Raw genomic sequence first — 25,440 nt, forward strand, 5'->3', positions numbered from 1 at the left:
ATTCACAGCCCTTGCTACTCACTGTAAGAAACGTATGCAAGAGGGAATGCTGACCGCTTAGCCCATGCTCCACATTCACAGCCCTTGCTACTCACACTAAGAAACGTATGCAAGAGGGAATGCTGACCGCTTAGCCCATGCTCCACATTCACAGCCCTCGTTACTCACTGTCTGCCTTAGCCTGGTCCAGTTTCCTGCATGGCCGCTGTCCAACTCACTTTCCTGGACACAACAAAAGAAAGTGAAGCCTTGGCCTACCAGAGCTTTCCAGAGTCTACTCTGGAGTAGAGGAGATCCTGCAGATTCATTAGAAAGTCACCCCTTCTTCACTGCAGCTCCTCCTCACTGACCCCTCATTACAGCACCCTGTCCTCTGTCACTTCACACTGCACTTCTTATTCCTCACCTCGAGTCTTCTTTACCGAGTCTTTTCCTCCCTGGACTGCCATCTGTCCTATTCGCCGCCTCTTCAGCACCTCCCGCTGGGCCTCCTCTCACCGCTGTGCTGCCTCCTCACCGTACCCCTCCACTGCATCCGTCCTGCCTTCTCACCATACCTCTCCACTGCATCCGTCCTCCCCTGTAGCTCACAGCCCTCCCTATTTTCCCCCTCCTCATCATGTCCCCTGTTCCTTGCAGTGAGCCAAACCTGCTCGTCCGCGCCTGCAACCAGCTGGGCCAGTTCCTGCAGCACCGGGAGACAAACCTACGCTACCTGGCTCTGGAGAGCATGTGCACGCTGGCCAGCTCTGAGTTCTCCCACGAGGCCGTCAAGACCCACATTGAGACGGTCATCAATGCCTTGAAGGTGTGCTCCTTGTTGGTCATGTGTCACTGCCTTCATGTGGAGGCCAGAAGACTAGGAGGTGCCTCCTGTGGCACCTAAGATGAGTCCATTCAAGCTGTCTGGATCTCAGAGTGTTTGCCTGGCGCTCGTCACTTGCTAGCGTTTGGGGTGAACGCAGCAGTTGGGCGAGAAAGCTGTCCATGTTCCTGCAGTGCAACCGTGCCTGCTATCCTCAAAGATGTGGCATCTGGGGATGACGCTCCAGCCGAGGGCCTTTAGCTGAGTGTCTCCGTTGTGGGAGCAGCTCCAGCTGAGCACATTCCTGTCTCCTGGAATGATTTCATGTGACACCTGCTTGGAGGCCACACAGTGTAGTTAGTAAACAGAAATAGTTTTCTTTGATAGATGAAATATTTTGTTTTTATCTCCAGGACCGTGTACCTCTTACACAACAAAATTCCTTCTCAAGGATTCTAGATTCTTTCACGGATTAGAATTCCAGAATGTAAAGCAGCTAGCTGAGGTTACCTGGTCTCTTACCTCCTTCTGAATGTGAGGTAGTGTGTTCGTCTGGCATGACACACACTGTCTACTTTAGCTTCTGCATGTTAGCTTCCATGTTACATGTTAGTTCATTAGTGAGCCATACATGTAAGACCCTTCATCTCGGTGAGTCTTAAGCTGTAGTGAGGCAGGACTGGCCCTTATCTGTATTTTTGTGTAAATCAACAGGCATTTTGGTGTCTGACTTGAACACAAGGCTGCATTCTTCCTCGTCCTGGCTGGGTGTCTGCTCCAGTTGTTCTCTTCCATCACAAAGACAAGTCTCAGTCTTTCTAACCTTCGTTAGGTGCCCCCTGTCCTGCACTGAGGCATCCTGCACTGTTCACCACGGCAGGGAGCTACAGATAGCTGCTCTCAGACACCGTGCTGCTCAAGCACTGTGTGTAGTGGGTCTCTCCTGTACCACCTGGAGAGGGGCTCAAGAACCTTGGAACCAGCTCCCAGGCAACACGGAAGGTGCTGGTCTGTGCCCACATAATGGAGAAGCCTCAGTGACCTGCTCATTGGGCCAGAGTGTGGTCCTCAGAAGAGCTGGTTAGGGAGGAGGGAGAGTGAACAGACAGAGCTAGAACTGGTCTCACTGAGTGGACTAAGTATGAGGGAACAGGGCAGTGTGTTGTGTGTGGGCTCCAAGTGGCCTAAGGTATTGGGTCCCACATATAGATAGTAAGGGGTCCCAGTAAGGGTTTTGGGGATGGGGCAGCACCCTGCCCGATGGGGCCAGTGCTGTGGGGTGCACCAAGACAGCTCCTATGGAACAAATACATCCAGACTCATGGACTCATATATAGAAGTGGTTAGCTACTGTCCACCAAGTTGTGGTTTGTAGAAGTGACTCTGATCTGTCTTTTTTCTCAGACGGAAAGAGACGTGAGTGTAAGGCAGCGGGCAGTGGACCTGCTCTATGCCATGTGTGACCGGAGCAACGCCCAGCAGATCGTGGCTGAGATGCTGAGCTACCTGGAAACGGCTGACTACTCCATCCGAGAGGAAATTGTGAGTCCTGCAGCCTGAGGGGCTGTCCAAGCTGCCCCCTACTCTGGACATGAATTCTAGTGGATGGTTGCTGGGTGGTCTTTAGTGCCTGACAGGCCTGCATGAGTGTCTGTGGGACAGTAGATAGCAGGTTCCTTGGCATCGGTTTCCTTGTCTAGTGTAGACATCTGGCAGTGCAGGGCGTGCTCATCTGTGCCAGGCGATGAGCTAATATTCTCCAAGATAGTCTTATATTTTGAACATGTAGTTGCTGCTGGTTAGGTTTTCTTGGTGTCATATGGCATATTAGAGGTTAATGTTTAAGCTGTTGTCAGCTCTGTGCAGCACTGGTTTCAAGTGGACTCTGGTCAGTCAGAGGGTCATGCACACCTAACCATTGTTGTAGTACAGCAAATTGCTTACATGAGACCATTGTGTCTTAGAGAAGAAACAGGCAGGTGCAGGACCACAGACAAGAGGCTCTGGCTTGCCTCACTTGGTATAACACTGGTCTCTCCATGGCATCTCTGGACCTAGAGTGACAGTATATAGGGAATAAGAGTGGGGCAGCAGCTGCTACTGTGAGCATAGCCTCTCTATGTGTCACTCTGGAAGCAGAGTACAATTGGAGGCTTCCTGAAGAACTAGTAGAAAGAAGGGGCAGTGTGGGCATTGGCTGGATTACCTCCTAGGGTCCTGTGGCAGGGGTCTGAAGAGAAAGGGCTAAGTGGGCTAGAGGCTCATACAGAGTTGTTTCTTGACCACGCCGTTCACCAAAGAAGGCCTGAAAAACAAGAGGGCAAGAAGGTTTCCTTGAGGTGGTAACTAGCTGAGCTATGGACTAAGAAATGAGGTGCTACGAGGAGGGGCTGCATGGGGTTGAAGCTGTGCCTCACTCCCAGCAGGTGGTGCTGAGGGCAGGGGCCTTGGCTACTCAGTGAAAGCCTTGAGGTTTTGTTTTGTTGTTGTTCTGTGTTAGTGTGCACTTGTATGTCCTCTGGCATGTGTGTGGAGGTCAGGAGTTGTTACTTTCCCTTCTACGTGGGTTCTGGGACTACACTCAGGTCATCAGATGCGGCAGCAAACACTGGCCACTGCTGCACCATCTTGCTTCTCCTTGAGATGATTCTAAAAGATTACAGTTTTAGAGTTTCTGATCCAAGATTGGGGAGACTGCAAGCTTTGGGCCTCTGCGGGCAAGCCACATGCTTTGACACATTGCATGTTGACAAAAGCAGGGAACAAATGGCGGAGAGCAGACTGCTGAGCCCAGGAGGTACCACAGCCCCTCTTCAGTAACAGCAGGACCCCCACCCATCCCCCCCTCCCCTTCAAAGTTTCACCTCCACCTACAGTGCTGCTCTAGAGTTCAAGCCTCTAACACTTGGAGCACTGGAGAACATTCAAGATTCGGCCGAGGCAGACAGTGCGGGAAGAGGGGCCTTGTGTGCATGGAAGGGTTGGCCTTGTTTGGAATGTGGCTGGATGTGGCTTGCAGCTTTGGCCAGGTTCTCAGTCACCCTCATTGGATTGCTCTTGGCGTTCTCAGCAGAGGCACAGTGGAATCTGTCAATGTAGTTGTGTTGGTTTGCCCTCTAACCCCCTTTTTCTTTCTTATTGAAAACAACATTTTTCCCACACAGTATAATTTGTTCATGTTTTCTCCCTCCTGTTCCTCCCAGACCCTTCCCACCCCTCCCTACTTACCCAACTATGTTCTGTTTTTCTTTCCACCTTTTTATCTATTATTTTTGAGATTATAATAACATTTTTCCTTTCTCATTCTCAGCCTGCCCATATACCCCACCCTATCCTTCAAATTAATGACCTCTTTTTTATTAATTGCTATTGCATTTATATGTGTATATAAATACAAATATATTCTCTACACACACACACACACACATATTTCTAAATACATATACATTCTAAATAAATCCTGTTAAGTCCATATAATGTTGCTTGTATGTTTTCAGGGCTGCCCTTCAGCAGTGAAGAAAGGATTGGTGTGCTCCTCCGGGGAGGACCACCTCTCTCACTCCCTGCTTCTCCCGGGAAGCCTGCCTCCCCACGTCCAGTCCTCCCCCGTTGCCTGTAGTTGTTTGTGCAGGACTGAGGCCTTGCAGTCTTTTCCTGTCCACTCTGGCGTGTCTTTAGTGTGGTCACTGGTCAGCTCACATTTTGGCGGTTATGTTGGTGAGACTGTATGGGGCAACCTCTGACATTCCTAGGAGACACAGTCTCACAGCAAACTCCTGACCCGCTGGCTCTTACATTCTTCTGCAGTGTTCTCTGAGTCAGCAGGGGCTTCTAGGTAGGCATCAGCCTGACTTCTGAGTGTGAGGAGATCTGTGAGTGTTGTCGTCAGCAGTAGGGCCTTTCCATCAGTTGTAGAGAGCAGCCAGTAGGTGTCTGGGGGACTTCCCTTTGGCCAACAGCTCAACAAGATGTAACCCATTTCTGGCTCTTGGTGGCACAAGATGTCTAGTTGGAGCACTGTTCTGTTATTTGGTGACTTCATTTAGATTCCTTTTATATGTATATATTTTCGGAGTTGTCTACAATTAAATTTCAATATGCTCTTTCAAGTGGCCTTTAGTGTTAGTTGTCCCCATATATCCTCCTGGACCTTTCCTTCCACCCCACCCTGTTAACCCCACTATTTCAGTTTCCTCTTTATCGCTTCATAACACTATATTCTTTTTTACTGGTTATTTTATTTATAACTGGTACTGTTATAAAGACCTGAGAGGTGAGAACTCTCAGGAGACAGCTATACCAGGCAGGCTTCTGTCAGCAAGCTCTTCTTGGCGTCACCAGTAGTGTCTGGGTTTAGTGTCTTCAGATGGAATGAATCCCTAGGTGGGGCAGTCTCTGGAATGGCCTTTCCTTCAGTGTCTGCTCCATTCTTTGTCCCTGCATTTCCTTTTGACAGGAAGAATTCAGGATTGATATTTTTGAGGTGGGTGAGTGGCCCCATCCCTCAACTGGGAGCCATGCCTATCCACTAGATATGGCCTCTATAGATTCTGTCTCCCCTTTGTTGGGTATTTCGGCTAATGTCCTCCCTCTTGGGTCCCTGGTATTTGGGACTTTCTAGTGGCTATCGCCAAGTCCCCCCTCCTATAACACTATAATCTATTTCCCCTTCTGTATTAGTCAGGGTTCTCTAGAGTCACAGAACTTATGGATAGTCAGTCTCTATATAGTAAAGGAATTTATTGATGACTTACAGTCTGTAGTCCAGTTCCCAACAATGGTTCAGTAGTAGCTGTGAATGGAAGTCCAAGGATCTAGCAGTTACTCAGTCCCACAAGGCAAGCAGGCGGAGGAGTGAGAGCGAGACTCCCTTCTTCCAGTGTCCTTATATAGTCTCCAGCAGAAGGTGTAGCGCAGATTAAAGGTGTGTTCCACCACACCTTTAATCCCGGATGACCTTGAATGCAGAGATCTCCCTGCCACTATGCCTCAAGAGCTCCATACCAACATCTAGATCAGAAACTTGTATCTCCCAGCCTCCAGATTAGGGTCACTGGTGAGCCTTCCAATTCTGGATTGTAGTTCATTCCAAATATAGTCAAGTTGACAACCAGGGATAGCCACTACACCCTTCCTTGGGAAATCCTATGCTCCTCCTAGTCCTTTTGATATGACTAGGTACCAGGCCTCTGTCGTTATTTGGATTGTAGCATGCAGATCGCGTACTGAAGGCTTAAAAACTAGTGTCAGCACATAAGCGAAGGCACGGCTGTCTTTTGGGGTCTGGATGATTGTTTTTTCTAGCTCCATCCACTTACCTGTGAATTCATCATTTCATTTTTCTTACCAGCTGAATAATACTCCATGGTGTAATATAAATGTACCACCTTTTCTTTATCCATTCATCTGGACGCCTAAGTTGTTTCCAATTCCTGGCTGTTATGAATAGAGCAGCAGTGGACGTGAGTGAATCTTTAGTAGTAGGACATAGAATCCTTTGGCCATATACCCAACAGTGGTATAGCTGGGTCTCTTGGGCTTTTTTTTGAGACACACCTTCTCTATGTAGCCCCAGCTGTCCTGAAACTTGATGTAAACCAGGCTGTCCTCAAACTCTGTCCCAAGAGCTTGGATCCAAGGTTTACAGCCCCATGCCTGGCTTGCATAACTGGATCTTGAGGTAGAACTATTTATTTCTAGTTTCTTGAGGTTCTGAGAAACTGCCACATTGATTTCCTTAGTGGCAGTGTAAGTTTCTACCTCATCAGCCATGAATAAGTATGCCCCTTTCCCTGAATCCTTCCCAGCCTGAGCTGTCATTTGTTTTCTTGATCTTGGACATTCTGACTGGGGTGAAGGTACTTTTAATTCACACTTCCTGGATGGCTGAAGATGCTTCTTCAAGTACTTCTCACCCATTTGTATTTCCTCTTTCTTGTTTCTATTTTTAAATTGGATTTTTTGTTTTTTATAATTTTGCTGTTGTTGTTGTTGTTTATATATTTTAGATACACGTTATTCCATTCTGTAATTTTGCTGGAGTGAGATTGATGGTGCCCTTGCCATATAGAAGCTTTTAAGCTTGAAGAGGCCCTGCTTATTAATTATTGCTTTTAGTGCCCATGCATTTAATTGGGGACTTGCCTACAGTTTGAGAGGGTCAGTCCATGAGCATCGTGGAGGAGAGTGTGGTGGCAGGCAGGCATGGCCACTGGAGCTGTAGCTCAGAGCTCACATGACCTGCTAGTTGTAGGCAGACTGGGCCTGGCATGGGCTTTGAAAACCTCAGAGCCCACCAGCAGTGATGTCCCTCCTCTAACAAGGCCACACCCACTCCAAGGCTTTCCCAAGGAGTTTAACTGGAGACTAAACATTCAAACATAAGAGTTTATGGGGACCATACACAGGCTTATTCAAACCACCGTACTCTGCAGGTGTCATGGAGTCAGGGAGGTAAAGAGATTCAGGGTTGGAGTGTGGCTGCCCTCAGCAGATTGTCTTGAATGTTAGCATCTTGTTTCAGGTGCAGCTGTTGTGCTCAGTAGCTTTGTTCTTGTGTCCCTGAAGTCTTTCTCTCCTGGGTCTGCTTCTCTCCACTCTGGGCTGTGGCCTCTGAAGATCTGAAAGCGTCCTGTCTACCCTGAGCTCTAGGTCCTTCTGCAGCCTGGCATAGGCTCGTGTGCCAGCCTGTTCTCGGTGTCCTGGGTAGCACCTGCCTGAGGGCCCTGTCTTCCCTGCAGGTGCTGAAGGTGGCCATCCTGGCTGAGAAGTATGCAGTGGACTACACTTGGTATGTGGACACCATCCTCAACCTCATCCGCATTGCGGGCGACTATGTGAGCGAGGAGGTGTGGTACCGCGTCATCCAGATTGTCATCAATCGTGACGATGTGCAGGGCTATGCTGCCAAGACGGTATTTGAGGTATGGTGGGGAAAGGTGGCTACTGTCACTGGGGCAGGTCACTTGAGGGAACAGAGATGGGTCTCGGGAGTGATTATTGCTCCCATCTGCAGTTCTGTCCTTTTTTACACTAATGCCCCCCACCAAGCTACAGGCTCCTCTCGGTTTAATCTCCAAAACCATATTAGGGCTGAGGCAATTGGGCTGTTGAGTGGCCTACTGGCTGTCCTGCTTTATCTCAGGGGACTCTAGGGACAGCCATGTACCTTGCTGCTGGGCCCCTTTTGCTGTTGGCACCGCAGCAGCTGTAGGAAGCCAGGGTCTGCCAAGGCTTTAGGGGAGGCTCTCATTGGCACAAAATACACCTTGCAAGGAAGGGCCCAGCTGCCTTTGCTATGGCTTCACTTTGTGTTAGCTGGCTTTTCTGTGGCCTAGCTCCTGGTGTTCCCTCTTTCACAGGCATTGCAGGCTCCAGCATGTCATGAGAACTTGGTCAAAGTGGGCGGCTACATCCTGGGGGAGTTTGGAAACTTGATAGCTGGGGACCCACGATCCAGGTAAAAGACCCCAGGGAACCAGGGGTATGTACTGCACTGGACTGCCCTACTCCCTACACTGCTTTGACAGCCTGAGGGAGGAGGAGTCCCCTACACTGGGAGCTGGCATTGTGTCCTCAAGGAGGCTCTACTTTACATATGGTCCCCATGAGAGGTGCAGGCTGAGCACAAGGCAGCACATGGGACAGATGAGATAGTGTGACTCCCCATTTGTGCTCTCTGCCCCTCTTAAGCCCTCTGATCCAGTTCAACCTGCTCCACTCCAAGTTCCACTTGTGCAGCGTCCCCACTCGGGCACTCCTGCTGTCCACCTACATCAAGTTCGTGAACCTCTTTCCAGAGGTAAAGGCTACCATTCAGGACGTGCTGCGCAGTGATAGCCAGCTGAAGAATGCAGATGTGGAGCTGCAGCAGCGGGCTGTGGAGTACCTGCGACTGAGCACTGTCGCCAGCACTGACATCCTGGTGCGGGCTCCGGGTTGGGCTGTTTGGTGCTGGGCCACTGGGCTGGTGCTGGGTGTCAGGATGTCACACCAACTTCTAATCCTTCCAACAGGCAACTGTCCTGGAGGAAATGCCGCCCTTCCCTGAGCGTGAGTCCTCCATCTTGGCCAAGCTGAAGAAGAAGAAAGGCCCAAGCACAGTGACTGACCTGGAGGAGACCAAGCGGGAGCGAAGCATCGATGTGAATGGGGGCCCTGAACCCGTTCCAGCCAGCACCAGTGCTGCGGTGGGTCCCTGCCACTACATACCTGGAGCCCATCAAGGCCCCATATCCCCAGGGTTGGGATTAGCAGGGTGCCTGTGAGAAAGCTTGTGTTTAGGTACTGACAGTCCAGTGGAGTCCAGCCCTGGGCATGTGGTCAGGTGTGCCCCTGAGCCTAGGATCTCCAGGACAGCTTATTCTATGAGACCAGGTTATGGCTTCTTGGGACAAGGCCAACACCTGTGGCTGTCTGTGGTAACTTATTTTTAGATCTGAGACTACACACTTTTTCTGTAAGAGGCCCGGTGTGTATTCTCCATTGATTCAGAATGGCTTGCCCTTTGCCTCTTGGAGATTTTCTGTACTGACTGAAATGGAACAAACATCCCCTTAATGTGGCAAAATGAGTCTATTTCTGTGGATGGAAGTATACAACATCGGATATTCACTGGTGGGAAGTGCCACTTGGAGCGCTTCCTTACTGTCTTTCTCCAACTAAAGGAGGGGTAGGAATGTGGTCTTGTGACCAGTGTGGCCCCAGGCCACTGTAGATGTGCTTCATCAGATGTGGTTGTAGGCTTTTCTGGTGGCTCTTCTCTGGCCAGCCTCTGTGGCCCTGTCCTACCTGAGAAAGGACATCTGTGCTGTTGTCTCTGGTGGCCCTTCAGAAAGAGTTATGTAGCCACATGAGAGGGCCTGGGAGAGCACGTTGTTCCTAGCATCCCCTTCCTTCTTTGTGTTGTCCAGCAGCAACAATTAGGACTTGAGTCCCTTGCATGACAAAGACTTTGGGTATGTCATTTATTTGAAGTACACTCATACACACTGTCACATGCCTGCATGTGCACTTAGACACAGCCCAGCATACTCCAGCCTTTTCACACATATTTCCACACACCTGCAGCATTCTTTGCTGAGGCTTTGTTTGAGGCCTGGCCCTGTTGGAAGGAGTTTCTGTAGCTGGGACAGACCGCTGCTACCCATGTGCAGGGTGCACGCAGCCCCTGAATATGTGCTGCTGTACTGTATTAGAGTGGATTTGGAATCTAGTTTCATGATGTTTGCTGTTAACATCCAGTAGGATGTTAAGTCATTCACAGTGACTCTTGAAGGCAGGGGCTCATGTCAGCAGCAGCCATCATTTATAGACTAGCTAGGGAGTGCTGTGGACTACACACAGATGTGTGTGTCAGCTGTGGTATGGCATGGGCACCTTTGGGTAAGTCAGGTCTGGGAGTAAATGTGGGGTGACAAGCTGTACCCTTGTCCTGTGTGATGCTGTGACTTTAAGGGCTATTTGTTTGAGACAGGGTTTCTCTTGTAGCCCTGGCTGTCCTGGAACTCATGGTATGGACTAGGCCTTAAACTGAGAGATCCTCCCCTGCCTCTGCCTTCTGAGTGCTGGGATTAAAGGTGTGTGCCACCACTGCCTGCCTTCAAGGATTCTTCTTGTGCTTTTGCCTAGATTGAAGAGCAAGGGATTTGTAAGCATCATGTGTGCTTTGTTTATCTGCCTCACTTCGTAACTGCACTGGACTTAATCCCGAGCCAAAGATGCACCCAAGCAAGTCACTTGCTTACCTTTGCATCTTCTTATTTTATTTGGTTTTTGGATTTTAACAGGTTTATTAATTTGTTCTTTGATGATTTCATATGTGTGTATAGCACATACTGAGTACTCTCCTTCACCCTCTTGCCCCCTTCCTCCTTACACACTTATTCCTTTCATTCCTGTCAACAGTCAGTTGTGGATGAGGGGCGGGCGGGTTGGCCGGGCTCTAAGCCTCACCCCGATGCCGGGAGCGGTGGAGTCATTGTCTTGGTTGTTTATCGCTGCCAAGCCCACCAGGCTCCACTAGGTGACTCCAAATCCAGGGTTACACAGATGGCCCGTAATCTCTTAAGCCAAGTCTTCATATTGTAGCCTGATTTACTGTGCAGCCCAGGCTAGCCTAGAACTTGCTATATAGCAGAGGATAACCTATAACTCTCTGTTCTCCTGCTTCTACCATGTGCACACTGTATTCTGTTTGAATAGTTGAAAGTAATGTGCGTGCACTTATTTCTTAAGTCTTACCTTTTTTAGAGCTTTGTTATTTTTTTGTCAAATAGCCACAGGTGGGGAAAATGCAGGTGATTTTCTAGTTGTGTAAAATTATGATGGTATTATGAATGAGTGTCTTCATTTGGCCTCGGGGGTAGGCTTGCTTTGTAGGTAGGTAACCAGCAGCTCTCACTCGCTCTCTGCAGTCTCTGGATTGGCTCCCCTCCCCACTCCCAGTAGACCTTGGAGTAGACGCAGGGCTCTGTGGGGCTGAGGCACCCAACTGTCCACGCTGATGCTCCCTTCTCTTCTCTTCCAGTCCACACCTTCTCCGTCAGCAGACCTGCTGGGTCTGGGGGCCGTGCCCCCTGCTCCCACAGGGCCCCCTTCCTCCTCTGGCGGTGGGCTGCTGGTGGACGTGTTCTCAGACTCAGCTTCTGCAGTTGCGCCTCTTGCACCCGGCTCTGAAGACAACTTTGCCAGGTAGCCCAGTTTCTGAGTCCTGCTTGGGAGACGGGGTGGGCGCTGTACCTCATTGGTGACGTTGTGCTCAATCTCTTGCACCTAAGATACTATTAGAGAGGGGCCTAGTGTTCTTGTCGACAGAGAGCACGTGGGTGGCTGTGCTTTGTTTTGCAGTTGATGGCACATCTCCTATTTCTTTTCTGTGGGATGTTTGGTAAATACTCTGAGCTTGTTTCATACATCTCTCTCTCTCTCTCTCTCTCTCTCTCTCTCTCTCTCTCCTCCCCCCAACCCCCCAGTGCTTTCAGCTCTGTCAGTCTTTTTTTGTCTGCCTATGGCATCTGCCATCTTCCCTCAGCTCTCAGCTCTGTGTAGCTAGCTCTGCCTTTCCCCACAGCCTCAGGTGCTTGCTGACCCCACAGTGTCCTCTGCTTACTGCTGCTCCTTCCTTGTCCAGCTGCTTCTCTGCTTTCCATCTTTACAGGTTTGGGATCACTTTCCTCTTCCTTGGCTGATTTGCCAGCTTCCCTGCTGTTCCTTACCCTGCTTCTGTCCTGGTCCATGGGTGGTGTGGGGCTCCTCACTTGTGCCCTCCAGTGGCAGTGCATTTCTGCCTGGCAAGATGAGAATGCATCTTAGGACGGCCTTTGTTTCCTGCCTGGAGATGATACCAGCATTTTTGTGATCTTAGAGTGTTTGTTTCCTTGTATTCATTTTGTACATGATCCTTCCTTCCTGTTAGGAAATGTGTGTTTGAAGTGTGAGTTAGGAGCAAGCTGCCTCTGTGGGCTGTGAACAGACTTCTGATGGCTTGAGAAGTGCTGAGCTTGGTGTTTGACACTGTGGAAAACTCAGCCTCCTAAGCCCTTGTTACAGAGGCAGTGTGGGGTCCAGCCAGGCACTCTTTTTGACAGGGTCTGCATCCAGAAATACCACAGGCCCTGGATCGGCTGCTCCCTGGTGTCCTGTGAAGATTGGGGGTGGGGAATGTGGGTGGTAGTCATTTGCAGACAGTCTTCCTCTGTTGGTGTAGCGTCTGGTGTATGCTTCCCAGCTCCAGGAGGTCGTCACGCACCTTTGTGTTCTCCTTATCCTAGCCTGCTGGCCTAGTCCTTGATACCTCTTACAGTTCTAGGTCAGTTCTTTATGAGCCTGTGCAGAGATTTGCCTGTCTTGGTTTTGATGTGGCCACACAGGGTTACCACTTGAGTTTACTTGGGTGCATTGTGGAAGAACCTGTTCCTTTGGCCAGTGTAGCAGGCATGAGAGAAGTTGAATCCTCCATAAGCCTACCATGACTGTTGTTCACCTCTGAGTTCCCTGGGGTCAAGGTGCAGTTGAAGTGACCTTTTGGAAATAGACAGCTATACAAGGATGGCAGGGGCTTCCTTGGGTATGTGGATAGTAGATTGATACCCAGATCCAAGGGCATAAGCCCCACAACCTCTGCTTGGGCTCCTTGAGTAGCACCCAAGCTGGGCATGGGTAGAATGCTGTTGAAGGTTTGGGTTGGGGGGTGGGGGTCCTGTGCCAGTGTTTGGAGCCTCAGGCCAGGCTGCAGCTTTACTGCCCAGCCACATCCTATGAGGTAACAATCATTCACATGTGTGTAGTTATACGTTCTCAGAAGTGTTGGGGAAAGGTCTCAGACATTGAAGAGACAGTGTTTTATTTGGGAGATCTCACTATATCCAGAGCTGGGCAGACAGCTGTTGAGGTGTAACCTGGGTGACTTGGAGGAGCTGGAGGTGTTCGGTGTGTTCACAGGAGACTCTGTCTCCTTTACTCTTGTGGGCATTGTGCAGCGTGAGGCCACCGGAGCTCCCTCTGTCCTGAGTGCGTAGGCACAATGTGCTGGCTTCACTGCAGGGCAGCCGCTCTTACTGCCTAGTGTTGACAGCTGTGGGAAGTTGATTGAGTTGACTGATGTGTGATCTAGGGCAGAGGACATTCACCTTGGTTCTTGAGTCTACTCAGGTAGCCATTGAGACTTTTAGATGTGCTACCACATGTGATCGTCTGAGGCACAGAGGAGGTCCAGCTGCACCTTGTGCATGCCACCCATCCCTAGCCTCCTCAACTCCAGACCTCCCTGGGTGATGGTCTCAGGAGACACCATCTGTTTCTGAGGGGTACCTGAGGAGGCTTGCCTCAGACCCCGGCCCTGGCTCTTTCTCTATGTTTACAGAAATATTTTAGCCCAAAAATACTTGAAGCCCTTTCTAAAGCAGATTCTTCTTCTTCATGTGGGTGGCGCTGAGTGATGCTTAACTCTGCTTCTCTCCTAGGTTTGTTTGTAAAAATAATGGTGTATTGTTCGAAAACCAGCTGCTTCAAATTGGACTTAAGTCAGAATTTCGGCAGAATTTAGGTATGTGTTTTATTTTACTTAATGAAAATGTCTTTAGAAGTTATTGGAAATAGCCAAGCATGGTGAAACATATCTGTATTCTCAGCATTTGGAGGCAGAGATAGGAGAAGTGAGTTTGAGGGCACTTGGTGCCAAATAGCACACTCCAGGCAAGCCTAGGTTACATAGTGAGACCTTCCCCAACCAAAAACATTTTTTTCTTACAAAGCTTACATCTCTAGATCTGTCTATCACTTGGGAGACTGAGGTAGGAGGATTGTCATAACTTCCAGGCCACACTTGGCAATAGTGTAAGATCCTGTCTCCGAAAAAACAAAACAAAAAACAAAACAAAAACAAAACTAAAAAGAATTAGGGGAAATCATATAATGAGAAATGTTTGTAATCTATATACTGGCAACTAATATGGAAGGTTGGAGGGTGGAGATAGCTGTTACTAAGCCATGACCTAGCATGACTAAATGCTCTATTTTAGGTTAATGTACTTTACCACAATTAAAAAGGGGAAAGTTTTCTTGAGTGTCAAAAGAAAATATTCTGCCTACCAAACTGTTGTTGCTACTCAGGTGGGCTTAGTCTCTGCAAAAGGGATAGGAGTGTGGAAACTGAGAGCACATGGCTGCCGTGCAGGAGCTGTGGGATGCTGAGGACCAGTAGTGACTCAGAGATGCCAGGCTGAGGCGAATGCACCCCTGTGCCTGGCCTGACTAAGGCTTTACTCCTAGCCATGGTGACTTCACCAGGTTTGGTTAGAGAGGGAAGCTAAACTCTGTTTCAGAACTTTTGGTGTTTGCTTTTCTGAACTCTGAGGGTGTGAGTGTATAGGATCTGGCCAGCTGATGCAGGGAGGATGTTCCGGTTGGTCCCTATAGGAGAATGTTTGAAGGACAGTCCTAGTGTTAGTATCAGCAAGTGGGCTGATAGACTCAGGCGGAAGATATGAGTGTGTCTAGGGGCCTTCAGCAGAGGGCAGGCTGGTCCCCAGAAGGCTCCTCGAGACCTGTGTTTGCCACTGTGAACCTCCTGACCTGTTGTCTGTGGTTCTGGTTCTAGTTTGCAGAAATGTAGCTTCATCTTTGAGTAACTACAGAAGGAGGAGGCTCTAGGGCAGGCATGAGAGGCAAAAGAGATCTCCCCCACACCCCCGTTTCTAGTCTTGCCATGCTGTTGCTTATGTCTATTTGCCTTTAGCTTTATGTTTGAAACAGGTTCTTACGTAGCCCAGGCTGGCCTCAGATGCACCGTGTAACTGAGGCTGGCCTCGAACTCCTGATTTCCTGATTTCCTCTCACGTGCTGGGATTATAGATGAGTGCTACTGTGCACACCTGCTGTGCTACTTCTAAACTAGAAACTTGGTGTGATGGCTCATGTGAATAGTCCTAGCACTTGGGAGACTGAGATAGGAGAACTGTCGTGAGCTCAGGGCTGGTCAGGAAGTTCTGGGCCGGAGTTAGCTACACAGCGAAACCACACAACTATTTAAACAAACAAACAAATTAGAAAAAGTTCTTTTCAACTTTAGCAATAGCCATAGCTCACAATAAGTACATTCAGCTGAGAAGTGCGGGGATCACTCTGACTGACTGTTCATGCTAAGTGTGACATGATGTGTATAAACCACCTCTGTTTCCTCCTAGGCCGAATGTTCATATTTTATGGTAACAAGACCTCCACGCAGTTCCTAAACTTCACTCCAACACTAATCTGTGCTGACGACCTTCAAACTAATATCCTTGCTTATAGGCTCTCAGACAGACAGACAGACAGACAGACAGACAGACAACAATGAGGTTAGAGGAAATGTTGAGGAGGGATGCGTTTGTTAATATAGCAGTGTTTTCTAGTAGCTAGGTCAAAGCATGAGCCTTCACTTTGAGTTGACCTGATGGTACATCAGACACCACCCACACATCTGTCACTCTTTGTTTGTTTTGTTCTCCTATGATATCAGTAAGTTCTTTGCCCTGGGAAATCCCCCAAAAGGAGCTGTGGCCAAAGGCAGGTAACTGCCTGGAATGGAACATCTCAAGCCTACTGGTTCTGTGTGCGCCGGTGGCCTATGCTCAGGCAGAGGATGGATCCATGTGACCCATCACGGAGGGTCTGGAATGTTGGACTTTTTTCAGCTGAGGACTGTCAGAGAAGGCCGGCTGGCATCTGCTGCACCGTGCAGACAATGACCAGGGATGCATGCCTTGGACCCAGCTCATAGTGTAGAGCAATGAGTGTCATCTTTGTAGCAGACCTGGTTTCATTTGGAGATGGTCTATTTAAACAGAACCATTTGGAAACAAGTAAACACTGATGTGGTGTTTAGGGATGTATCTCGGTGGTGGAATGCACACCTATGCATCATAAGCAAGAACCTGGAAACATCTCCACAGCCCCTGCTGTACACACGATCTCCCTTTCCTGTGTCTCTTTTCCCTGGGCTCCATGGGGTCATGAGCTGTGGGCACAGGGTGCCACACAGAATGCAGAGGGAAGCAGAAGCCGCCCATGACCAGCCGTGGTTGCTTGGATCCTGGATGCAAAGGTGTCAGAGAGCCTAGAGGTTCCTGTTGAGATGTTGCTTGTGCCTGTTAGTTAGCAGGCATGGCTTCTGCTGAGCACATGTAGTTCAGAGCTTGGTTCTGCAGTGCTAAGTCCAATATGCAGCTAGTGTACAAATTCTAAGCTCTTTTAGGGAAAGCGACTAGCCAGATACCTATGGCTGTAGGTAGTCTGGGCCAGTGGGACCTGTTGAATGATGGAAGGGCAAGCTGGCAATAGCTCCGGGCCTTGATTTACTTTCGATGTTGGCAAGTTGATGTGTAGGGACCCCTGCTCCTTTCTGTGGTGGGCTGGCTGGACTGATCCCACTCTCCTGTCTGCCTGGACTCCTTAATGCACTCACATCTGAACCTGCAGACTAAGCCCGTGGACCCAACTGTGGATGGGGGCGCACAGGTGCAACAGGTGGTCAACATTGAGTGTATATCTGATTTCACAGAGGCACCTGTCCTCAACATCCAGTTCAGGTGAGTGGTATGTGCCTCCTGTGTCCTTTCCCAACCAGTGTGCTTCTCTTCAAAGTTAGTGCTGTGTCCCTGTGCCTGTGTGTAGAGTAGTTAGTGCCAGGCCTGGAATTCTAGACTCCAAGAGCAGGTGCAGAGGGAGCTGGTTTCTGTGACCATGGCACGGGGTCCATGGGGTGTGAGTCTTCTGTGTGGTCTGTGGGGCTAGGCTCTTTCTGACCCAGATGATTTTGTGGTGAGAAATTGAAGGGCTTGCCCCTCAAGGAGTCCAAGAACCAGGCTCTCCATGCTGTCTGTTGAAGCTGGCTTAAGAGGACAGCTTAAAGGGGAACGGTGGTAGCTGGTTTGGACCCAGACTTCTGGGCCATAGTATGTAGCTGTCTTTCTTTTTTTTTTAGCGATTATAGTAGAGCATGATTCCTTCTTGGGGAGCTACTAGGCTAATTGATTTGGTAGGAGTTCTACTAGGGCTTGTTCCAGGTCTTCAGTTGCCAAAGGAACAGGACTAAAAGGAACTGGTCCACTGACACTTCATATGAAGCAGTGGTTTGGTCCTTTGATGGTCTGTGAATGGAGGGATGGATGGAGGCTGTGGCTAAGCCCCTCCAGGAATACTGCTGGTATGCAGTCTTTGTGGCTATTACTGGGGTGGGTAGCCATGTGGCCTTTTCCTAAGCCCAGAAGACTCACCAACGGAAACATTCTGGCCCCGTGACTGTTCCCCATAACATGACTCTGTTGTCACAGGTATGGTGGCACCTTCCAGAATGTGTCCGTTAAGCTTCCCGTCACTCTCAACAAATTTTTCCAGCCCACAGAAATGGCTTCTCAGGATTTCTTTCAGCGTTGGAAGCAGTTGAGCAAGTGAGAGGAGTGAACTGTGGGTGGAGAGGGGGATGGGGATGCTGTCTCTGGACAGGATGCTGTATGGGTTTCAGCATAGCTTTTAGTACTAACATGCTGTTTTTGTAGTCCACAGCAAGAAGTGCAGAATATTTTCAAAGCAAAGCATCCGATGGACACAGAGATCACCAAGGCAAAGGTAAAGGGTTGTATGGCGATGTCCCTGAGGCCAGTGCTGGGACCAGTACCGGAGGCTTGACCTGCTTCTTCATTCTGTGTAGATTATTGGATTTGGTTCTGCGCTCCTGGAAGAAGTTGATCCGAATCCTGCAAATTTCGTGGGTGCTGGCATAATACACACCAAAACCACCCAGATTGGCTGCTTGTTGCGCCTGGAGCCAAACCTGCAAGCTCAGGTGAGGTCTCCACAACAGGATGGATATGCTTGTATTGCTATTCATTTCAGTGCAGTTTATTTATAGAGATACTCAAATACTAAGTGGTGTTGGTCATGGTGGCAGTGCAGACATTTAGACATCTCCTGGTCAGCAGAGCACATCATATTTCTATCTCCTCACAGAAGGCCTGACATAATAACAGTGCCTGTTTAGCAGTGTAGCACTGAGCTGTGTCTAAGCAGTGCTCCCAGTGCTGTCTTTTTCTGTGTCCCTCTCTGGATGTGGTGCACAGTGCTGCTTGCTTCAGCAGGGTTTCTCTGGAGACCCCAGGCTGTGTATTCTGTTCTGAGTATGGGTTCTCACAACCCTTGGGTGGTTTGGGGAGTATAGTGGTCAGGTCATAGGGTGGTACATAGTTAACTGGAGCTGCCGAGCTGGCTGTGTATGCCTGTGATCTCAGTACTCAGGAAGAGTATCAGTTCAAGGCCAGCCTGGGCTACACAGTTAGACTGTCTCAAAGTACAGCACAAAAGAGCTTTCCAGAGCAGCTGATTCCTGCCTCCATGAATAGCCAGTGTGCATGCTGCAAACACCAGCTTTTATTAGACTTTCCTATTTATACTGGTGCAACAGTGATGCTCTGGGAGGGTCTGCTGTGAGTGGTGAGGCCAGGCCTCAAAAGTACTGCTAAGATTAGCCCCGGGGCTCAGTGCCACTCACCCTGCTGCTCTCTCTCTTTCAGATGTATAGACTCACCTTGCGTACCAGCAAAGACACCGTCTCTCAGAGACTATGTGAATTGCTGTCGGAACAGTTCTAATCTGCAGACCAGAAGATCAGGCTCTTTGTTTGTGCGTCTCTCTTGTCTCTCTCGTTCGTCTTTGTACCACACTGCAGATAAACACCCCTTGTCTGAAAACTGCCATTCACGGCACCTCCAAGGCCTACGCCCACAGCCAGCCCCTGGGTGTGGAGGGAATGCAGGACTCAGTTTGAGAAGGGCTGCAGCAGGCCTGCCCCGTCAAAGAAGGGTGCCTGGGCCTGGAAAATCAGGGCAGTCCTGTGGTTCAACCTACAAATTAAAGGGAAATTAGAAGTTTGAACGAAAGTGGAAATTTTGTTCAAATTTTGTTAAAATGCCACTGGCTCAATCTCAGAATCCAGAAACAGCGCCATGTGCTTTTAGGGTTAACCTAGGGCTGCGTGGCTCTGCTGGATGGTGACAGTGGTGGCTTAGAGGTATGTGACCTCATGGGCTAGGCAGTGTCCATGGAGTTTGTTGGAGCACTGCCTGATGTATAACTGTTTGAAACTCCATGCCCCACTCATGGCAGGGTCCCGTGCCTAATAAGCCCAGTGTTCTTGAAGGGACAGTTGAAACATTTTACCACTTTTTTGAGATCTTAGGTTTGCAGCATGGTGGGCAAAAGGCTTCCTCTTGACTTTGGAAGACATGAATATCACCCATCTTTGTTTTTAATGAATGTCCTATCCCTATGGTACATTCTGGGGACCTGAAAGCTTAGTGGGTGGTGGGGTGGTAATGACTGTGAGACACGCTTCTCTCCAGAGGGTCTTGATTGGTGCCCGGTGTTACATCCTCACTTCTGTGAAGCCCTTGTGGCTGGGGAGAAAAGAGAGACCTAAGTGTGGCAGTGGAGTGACAGGCTGGGGCGAGAATGGCAACCCAGGCAGGTGCTGCGCTAAGGATGCACCTAGCTCATGGGTCAATTAACCCTTTGTGGACATTGGACTGTATGTACGGCCTATCGGGGAAGAGCATAGGCTGCGTCAGGAGCTCAGGCTTGGGGCCTTGCACTATATCTTGCGGTGATGCCCAGGATTGCTATAGACTGAGCTGAACGGGGTCATCTGTACGTACACAGCAGTGTTGTGTCCCTTGCCCACTGGAGCACTAGGTGTGGTCAGTTATGTACGGGGTTGGTTTGTTTTTTTTTTTTGCCTCAGCCTCAGGCTGCCAGCCTACCATGAGGGTTTGAGGACTGCAGCAGGGCTCCAACTACTCAAGCTCCCGCAGCCCCACTCTGTATAGCCCAGGCAGGTAGTTTCCGAACACCAACACCTGTGTGCTGATCCTTGTGTTCCACGAAGCCCTTGGTCTGCCTGTCGTGTTGTGACCCACACTGCCATGGCACAGGCTTAGGTTCCAGGTGATGATCTAGCTGTGACCACAGTGAGCCTCAGAATCCCCTTGCTCCGTAGCTGTCCATTGTGTGCAGTCCACGCAGTATTGCATGGACCACATGGGTAGCTCAACCTGTGTGGCTGTGGCTTGTGTACCACGTGCTGCCCAGTGATGGTGTCTGTATCAGTAATGTCCCAGCCCACGGGAGCTGCTGGGGCACAGGCCCACTCTCAGTGACTACCGGGCCTCCATTAGTCCAGTGTGCTTGTTCTCAGAGGAAAAAAAAAAAATAAATGCTAGGACAGGAAACTGGAACATGTGTGTGGTTTTTGTGGGGAGTGTCCTGTATAGTCCTGAGTCCATTCCTTGAGGAATTGAGTACAGCTTAGAGCCAAGGACCCTGGCATGCTACCTGTCTCTCAATTGAGAGGTACCTCAGGAAGTGACTGTCCTGACCCCTAAGTGTGTGGCTGCAGTTTCACTGAAATCCTGTACCTGGTGGCTTTGGTCTAAGCACATAGGGCCTGAGGGCCCAGGACTTCAGAGATGGTCCTTGCCTGGAGAGTGTAGAAGATGGTGGGGTTCACCACAGACTGCAAAATCCTGGGTGGGAGCAGCTCAAGGGCTGCTGGTCTTTCTGTCCTAGCCTCACCAAAGACATGGGCCTCCCCAGTCTCAGGTCCTGATAGCCTAGCCTGTGCAAGTGTTTGTGCTATCATGCTCCCGATTCTGGAAGACTGCAGCAGTATGAACACACCAAGTTCTGCCTTGAAAAGAACCAGTTTTATTTGTAATCTGCTCATTGTTGGGTGACAGCCTCCTGTCCAGTGAATACCAATGCCTTTTTTTTCCCTCCTGCGTCTGAGGAGACCTTTCCTTTGTGTCTCTCCAGTGCTTACCTTGCTGCTTGTGTCTCCCCCTCCCCCACTCGCCTCCCAGGGCTCATACCCCTGCATCTTCCTCCTGCTATTCTCCACACCTCCCCATGTGCCCTGCCCAGTCTTAGCATCTGCTTCTGTGTTCTGCTCTCCTGGGTAATGTAGCCCGAGGCTGGGAGGTGCTGTGCAGGTAGACAGGAGATCCCCAGTGCATCCAGATTGAAGGGATGTCAGTTTATTTCCACCAAAGGCCTGTTGTGCTTGCTCAGGTTGTGCAGGAGATAGTGGTGGGGTGCCCTGCACTGACAGCTCTTTCTCTGCAGCTGGCTCAGGGTGAAACACGGGTGATGTCTTTTTGAGGCCATGCCCGTGGCCAGTAAAGGGATTGCGAGTTACAGGTGTTAGGGCCGTATCGTGAATGGCATTTTCTGGTACCCAGAAACCAGTTGCTGCTGTTCAGTTCTTGCACTGCAGGGGGCTGCATACACAGCTGCTGAACACTTGGAGGGTGAGTGTGAGCTGCTGCCCTGGCGCATCGGGATCTGGGCAGGGCAGTGAGAATTGCTTCTTGTAGGTACTCAGGGGCTGACAGCAGCCACAGCTGGACTCCAACTGCAGGGTGTCCTTATTGAAACTGCCAAGAAGCCAAGAAGGTCAGGAATCCACACCCACCCCCAAGGCCAGGCCCCCTGAACCAGCACCTGCTCATGGGCAAGGCAAGTGTGGCCAGAGTGACCTGCCTAGACCTGTCAGTCAGAGCAGGCATGGGAAACATTGAGAGCCCAGCTCCTATGAGGCTTCTGGCCCCAGCAGAAAGGAGGGTGTTTGCCAGCAACTCACCTGACAGAGGAGGCGCAGAAACCCTGGCAACGAGTTAGAGTCACATTTGCCACACAGCCCCGGTAAGCAATCTGGTGCTCTTCCTCCTGTAAGCTGCAGGTCCCTGAGGAGGGAGGCCCAAGAACAGGTCTCAGTCACTTCCCATGCAGCTCCTTATCCTTCCAGTAGTCAAAGCCTTCTTAAAGGCTCTGTCCCTGAGTCAGCCCCCTGTAGTCCCCAGTAAAGGCGTCTTAGGCCTGTTGGATGGAGGACATACTAAGGACCAAGGAGGGTATCACAGGAGACTGTCCATATCCCTCACAAGAGAACAGAGTATCTGAGAAGCAGAATTGTGCCACAGCAGAGAAGGCCACTTCCTCTGGGCCTCTAGAAAGGTTTCAGAGGCCACGACACTGGACAGCAAATGGTAGTGATGCTTCAGCAAGCAGGCTGTACTGTTGGCCTTAGGTTCTGCAGTGTGGTCAGGGCGAGATGGTACACACCTATAATCAGCCCGCCCTCAGGAGACAGGCAGGAAGACCAGGAGTCAGGAAGAGCCTGGGTTGATACTGTCCACGTGGAACTTGGGTTAAATAAGATGGGTCAACAGGTAAAGGGGCTTGCCACCAAACCGAATGACCTTTTCATCTCTAGAACCCACATGCAGGTTGTATGCACGACACATACATTAAGTTAAAAATGGTTTGTGAGCCAGGCATGGTGCATACCGCTTTTATCCCCGGGAGGCAGAGGCAGGTGGATTGCTTGTGAGTTCAAGGGCAGCCTAGTCTACAAAGTGAGTTCCAGGACAGAAACCCTGTCTTGAGAAACAATTACAAAACAAAACAAAAAGGATATGTGGGTGACAGATGAGCCCATGTATCTTCCCTCCTGGGTCCAGGTTTATTCCTGGCCTGCTTCTCTAAGGGGTTTTTGGTGGAGGGTTTGGTGACTTCTTCCTATCCTGTAACACTACTTTCTCTCCTTACTTCTTGAGACTGTTTTCTCAGTAAACAACCTGAACTTAAAGTAACAAGACGTAACCAAAACCAGAACTGATCGCTGGCTTTGTGAAGACTGCCTGTATGAGGGAGGCCTGGAGCTTGTGTGGGGAGCCTGGTCTGTGCTTTGAGTGGAACACTCAAGGGCGTCCTCAGAGTGCATGTTGAATTCATGTCACTGTGCAGGGGATAACTGTCCTGTAGGGAGCCCTGGTTAGAGTTGGGTAGGAGAGCTTATGGAAACCATGGGCAACAAGTGTCCATACTAACTTCCATGCCTGGCCTGGCCTCCATCTCACTCATTCACCCCCCACCCCCACCCTGCCTCCTGCACGCGTCACCTGAGATGAACTGTATGCCTGGGCTAGGCGATCATTTCCTTTAGTACTGAGGTAGTTTGAGTGCCTACACTCAAAGACCCAGCTAGACCTCAGATGCAAGCTTTTCAACAGGTGTGGAGGGAGGGCTGCTTAGAGATATTACGACCAAGGTAAGTCAAGACCACAGCAGGCATATGGGGCACAAGTGAATCCCTTACAGGAAGCAATAGAGGGCCAGAAAAGTCAAACGGACTTTGAAGTCTCTTAATTCAGCTAGACTAGGTGAACGGAGTAGTACTCCTGAGAGGTGAAGAGAAAGAAGCTTGCACTTAGGCCGAAAAACACCAAAAAGGAGCTCCAGGACCTGCACAGGCACTGTGGGACCATGGGAGGGAAGTACTACACAGCAGAGCTGCTGTGTAAAATCCTGGGGAGTAAACAAATGGAACACAAGGAGGCTAGGGACAAGGACCCAGCCAGTCACACTACTTACCAGGATGCGAGGGTGGCGAGGAGACTGAGGAGTCCGGATTGGAGGGTGATACTGGGGTAGAAGGTGAGGAGCTTCCAGTGGGAGAAGTGCTGCGGCTCAGGAAGGCAGATGTGGGCAGTGGGCTGCTACCTGGAGGCCTAGTGGTATGGTTGGTGTCTGGGGAACTTGAACTTGGCAGGTTTGTCATGCCCATGGTTGAAGATAGTAGCCCTGATGTAGCAGCTTGGGTAGTGAGGGAGGTAAGATGGGCGGTGGTAGACTTAGAGGAGAATGAAGAAAATGTGGGCACGTGAGATGTAGTCTTGGAAGTGGAGAGAAGGCCAGTGCTGGAGGTTGGCCTACTCGATGGGGTGGGAGTCATGTGGATGGTGGGGAGAGCAGAGGAAGAAAAGGAAGAGGTAACAAGAGGGGAGACAGAGGAAATAAGAGTTGAGGCAGCAGTTGGAGACACAAAGGTAGGGGCAGATGAAGGAGGTAATGCTGTGGGTGTAGTAAGCAGTGGGGAATGGGACACTGAGCTGGGAGTGGGTGTGTACTGCAGAGTTGAAGCAGATCTTGAAGCAGGTGTGAGAGTGGATATCATGGAGGAAGGCAAGGAAAGGTGGGAAGTAGATGTTCTGGTTGTGGGAAAAGAGCTGTGAGCTTGGGTAGTGCCACTGGTTGTGTAAATGTCAGATACTGGTGTTTGTGGAGTCCCAGTGCCTTTGATTGTAGTTGGAAGACTAGTGCTCAGTGGTCTAGATGTGGAAGCTGATGAGACTGAATGTGGATTGGTTGGGGTGTTAAATATCTCAGTACTTGACATAACAGAAGTTGAAAATGGTGGCAATAATGTGGCCATAGAAGTCTGAAGGCTGGATGGTGTTGGGAAGGTAATCGTGGTCTTCATCGGTGTTCCAAAGGGGGTGCCTATGATGCCTGTTGTACTAGAAATGGCAACAGTGGATGAAGGGTGTGTGGTGCGTGGAGTCTGAGGACTGCTAGTTGTGCTTGAGGTGGTGTAGACCAGTGGAGTACCAGTTACACCCATGGTGGACTTGACTGAAGTGATTACAGGACCTGCTGTGGATTGATGGACTGTCATGGAGGAAGGGTGAGAAAGGTAGGAAGTGGAGGTTCTCTCTGAGGAGAAAGAGCTTTGAGCTTCAGTTGTCGCACTGGTTGAGTGAGTGACAGGTGTGGATGTATTTGGAGGTGTTGTCTCTTCTATTGTGGTTTGAAGTATCGTGCTCACTGGCCTGGACATGGAAACTGAGGACACTGTGTGTGGGCTAGTTGAGGTGATGTGTATCTCAGCACTTGGTGACACAGAGGAAGTGGAAAATGGTGGCAGTAATGTGACTAAAGAGGTCTGCAGAGCTGATGGTGTTGGGAAGGTGGTGGTGGACTGCTCAGATGTTCTGAATTGAGGAGTTGTGCTAAGTATGGTGCTGGAGGAAGCAGCTGTGGGTAGAGAGTGTGTGTTATAGGGAGTCTGAGAACTGCTAGAGGTGCCTGAGGTGATGTGGACCACTGAGGTACCAGTTAGACCCACAGTGGTCATAGGTGAGTTGGTAGTAGCTGGAATTGTTGATTGAGTGGGTGTCACTGGGGAAGATTCTGAGAGATGGGGTGTAGAGGTCCTGTCTGTGGAGAACGAGCTCTTGGTTTGTGTGGCAGCGGTGGTTGTATAC

General features: G+C 49.9%; 2 protein-coding genes across 3 annotated transcripts in view; one reads left to right on the plus strand and one right to left on the minus strand.

Moving 5' to 3' along the window:
• Positions 1–20,571, plus strand: part of Ap2a2 (adaptor related protein complex 2 subunit alpha 2) — a 72,175-nt gene extending 51,604 nt beyond the window's left edge. The window contains exons 9-22 of one of the 2 annotated variants that reach the window (XM_021169206.1): positions 640–808; positions 2,210–2,347; positions 7,546–7,728; positions 8,167–8,264; positions 8,498–8,729; positions 8,821–8,994; positions 11,334–11,497; positions 13,768–13,850; positions 15,490–15,579; positions 16,749–16,872; positions 17,617–17,733; positions 17,842–17,911; positions 17,994–18,128; positions 18,853–20,571. In XM_021169206.1, coding sequence (XP_021024865.1) covers positions 640–808; positions 2,210–2,347; positions 7,546–7,728; positions 8,167–8,264; positions 8,498–8,729; positions 8,821–8,994; positions 11,334–11,497; positions 13,768–13,850; positions 15,490–15,579; positions 16,749–16,872; positions 17,617–17,733; positions 17,842–17,911; positions 17,994–18,128; positions 18,853–18,930 — 1,855 coding nt within the window. In that variant the 3' untranslated portion in view covers positions 18,931–20,571. The remainder of the gene's footprint in view (positions 1–639; positions 809–2,209; positions 2,348–7,545; positions 7,729–8,166; positions 8,265–8,497; positions 8,730–8,820; positions 8,995–11,333; positions 11,498–13,767; positions 13,851–15,489; positions 15,580–16,748; positions 16,873–17,616; positions 17,734–17,841; positions 17,912–17,993; positions 18,129–18,852) is intronic. The other variant, XM_021169205.2, reaches the window with a different exon arrangement.
• Positions 20,572–21,590: 1,019 nt separating this feature from the next.
• The window catches only part of Muc6 (mucin 6, oligomeric mucus/gel-forming), a 20,815-nt gene continuing 16,965 nt past the window's right edge, over positions 21,591–25,440 (minus strand). The window contains exons 32-34 of the mRNA XM_021167098.1: positions 23,768–23,862; positions 21,975–22,077; positions 21,591–21,746 (exon numbers count right to left, since the gene is read on the minus strand). Of these exons, the coding sequence (XP_021022757.1) occupies positions 21,591–21,746; positions 21,975–22,077; positions 23,768–23,862 (354 nt within the window). The remainder of the gene's footprint in view (positions 21,747–21,974; positions 22,078–23,767; positions 23,863–25,440) is intronic.

The sequence above is a fragment of the Mus caroli genome, chromosome 7 (assembly GCF_900094665.2).
Source record: "Mus caroli chromosome 7, CAROLI_EIJ_v1.1, whole genome shotgun sequence".
NCBI classification, from domain to species: domain Eukaryota; kingdom Metazoa; phylum Chordata; class Mammalia; order Rodentia; family Muridae; genus Mus; species Mus caroli.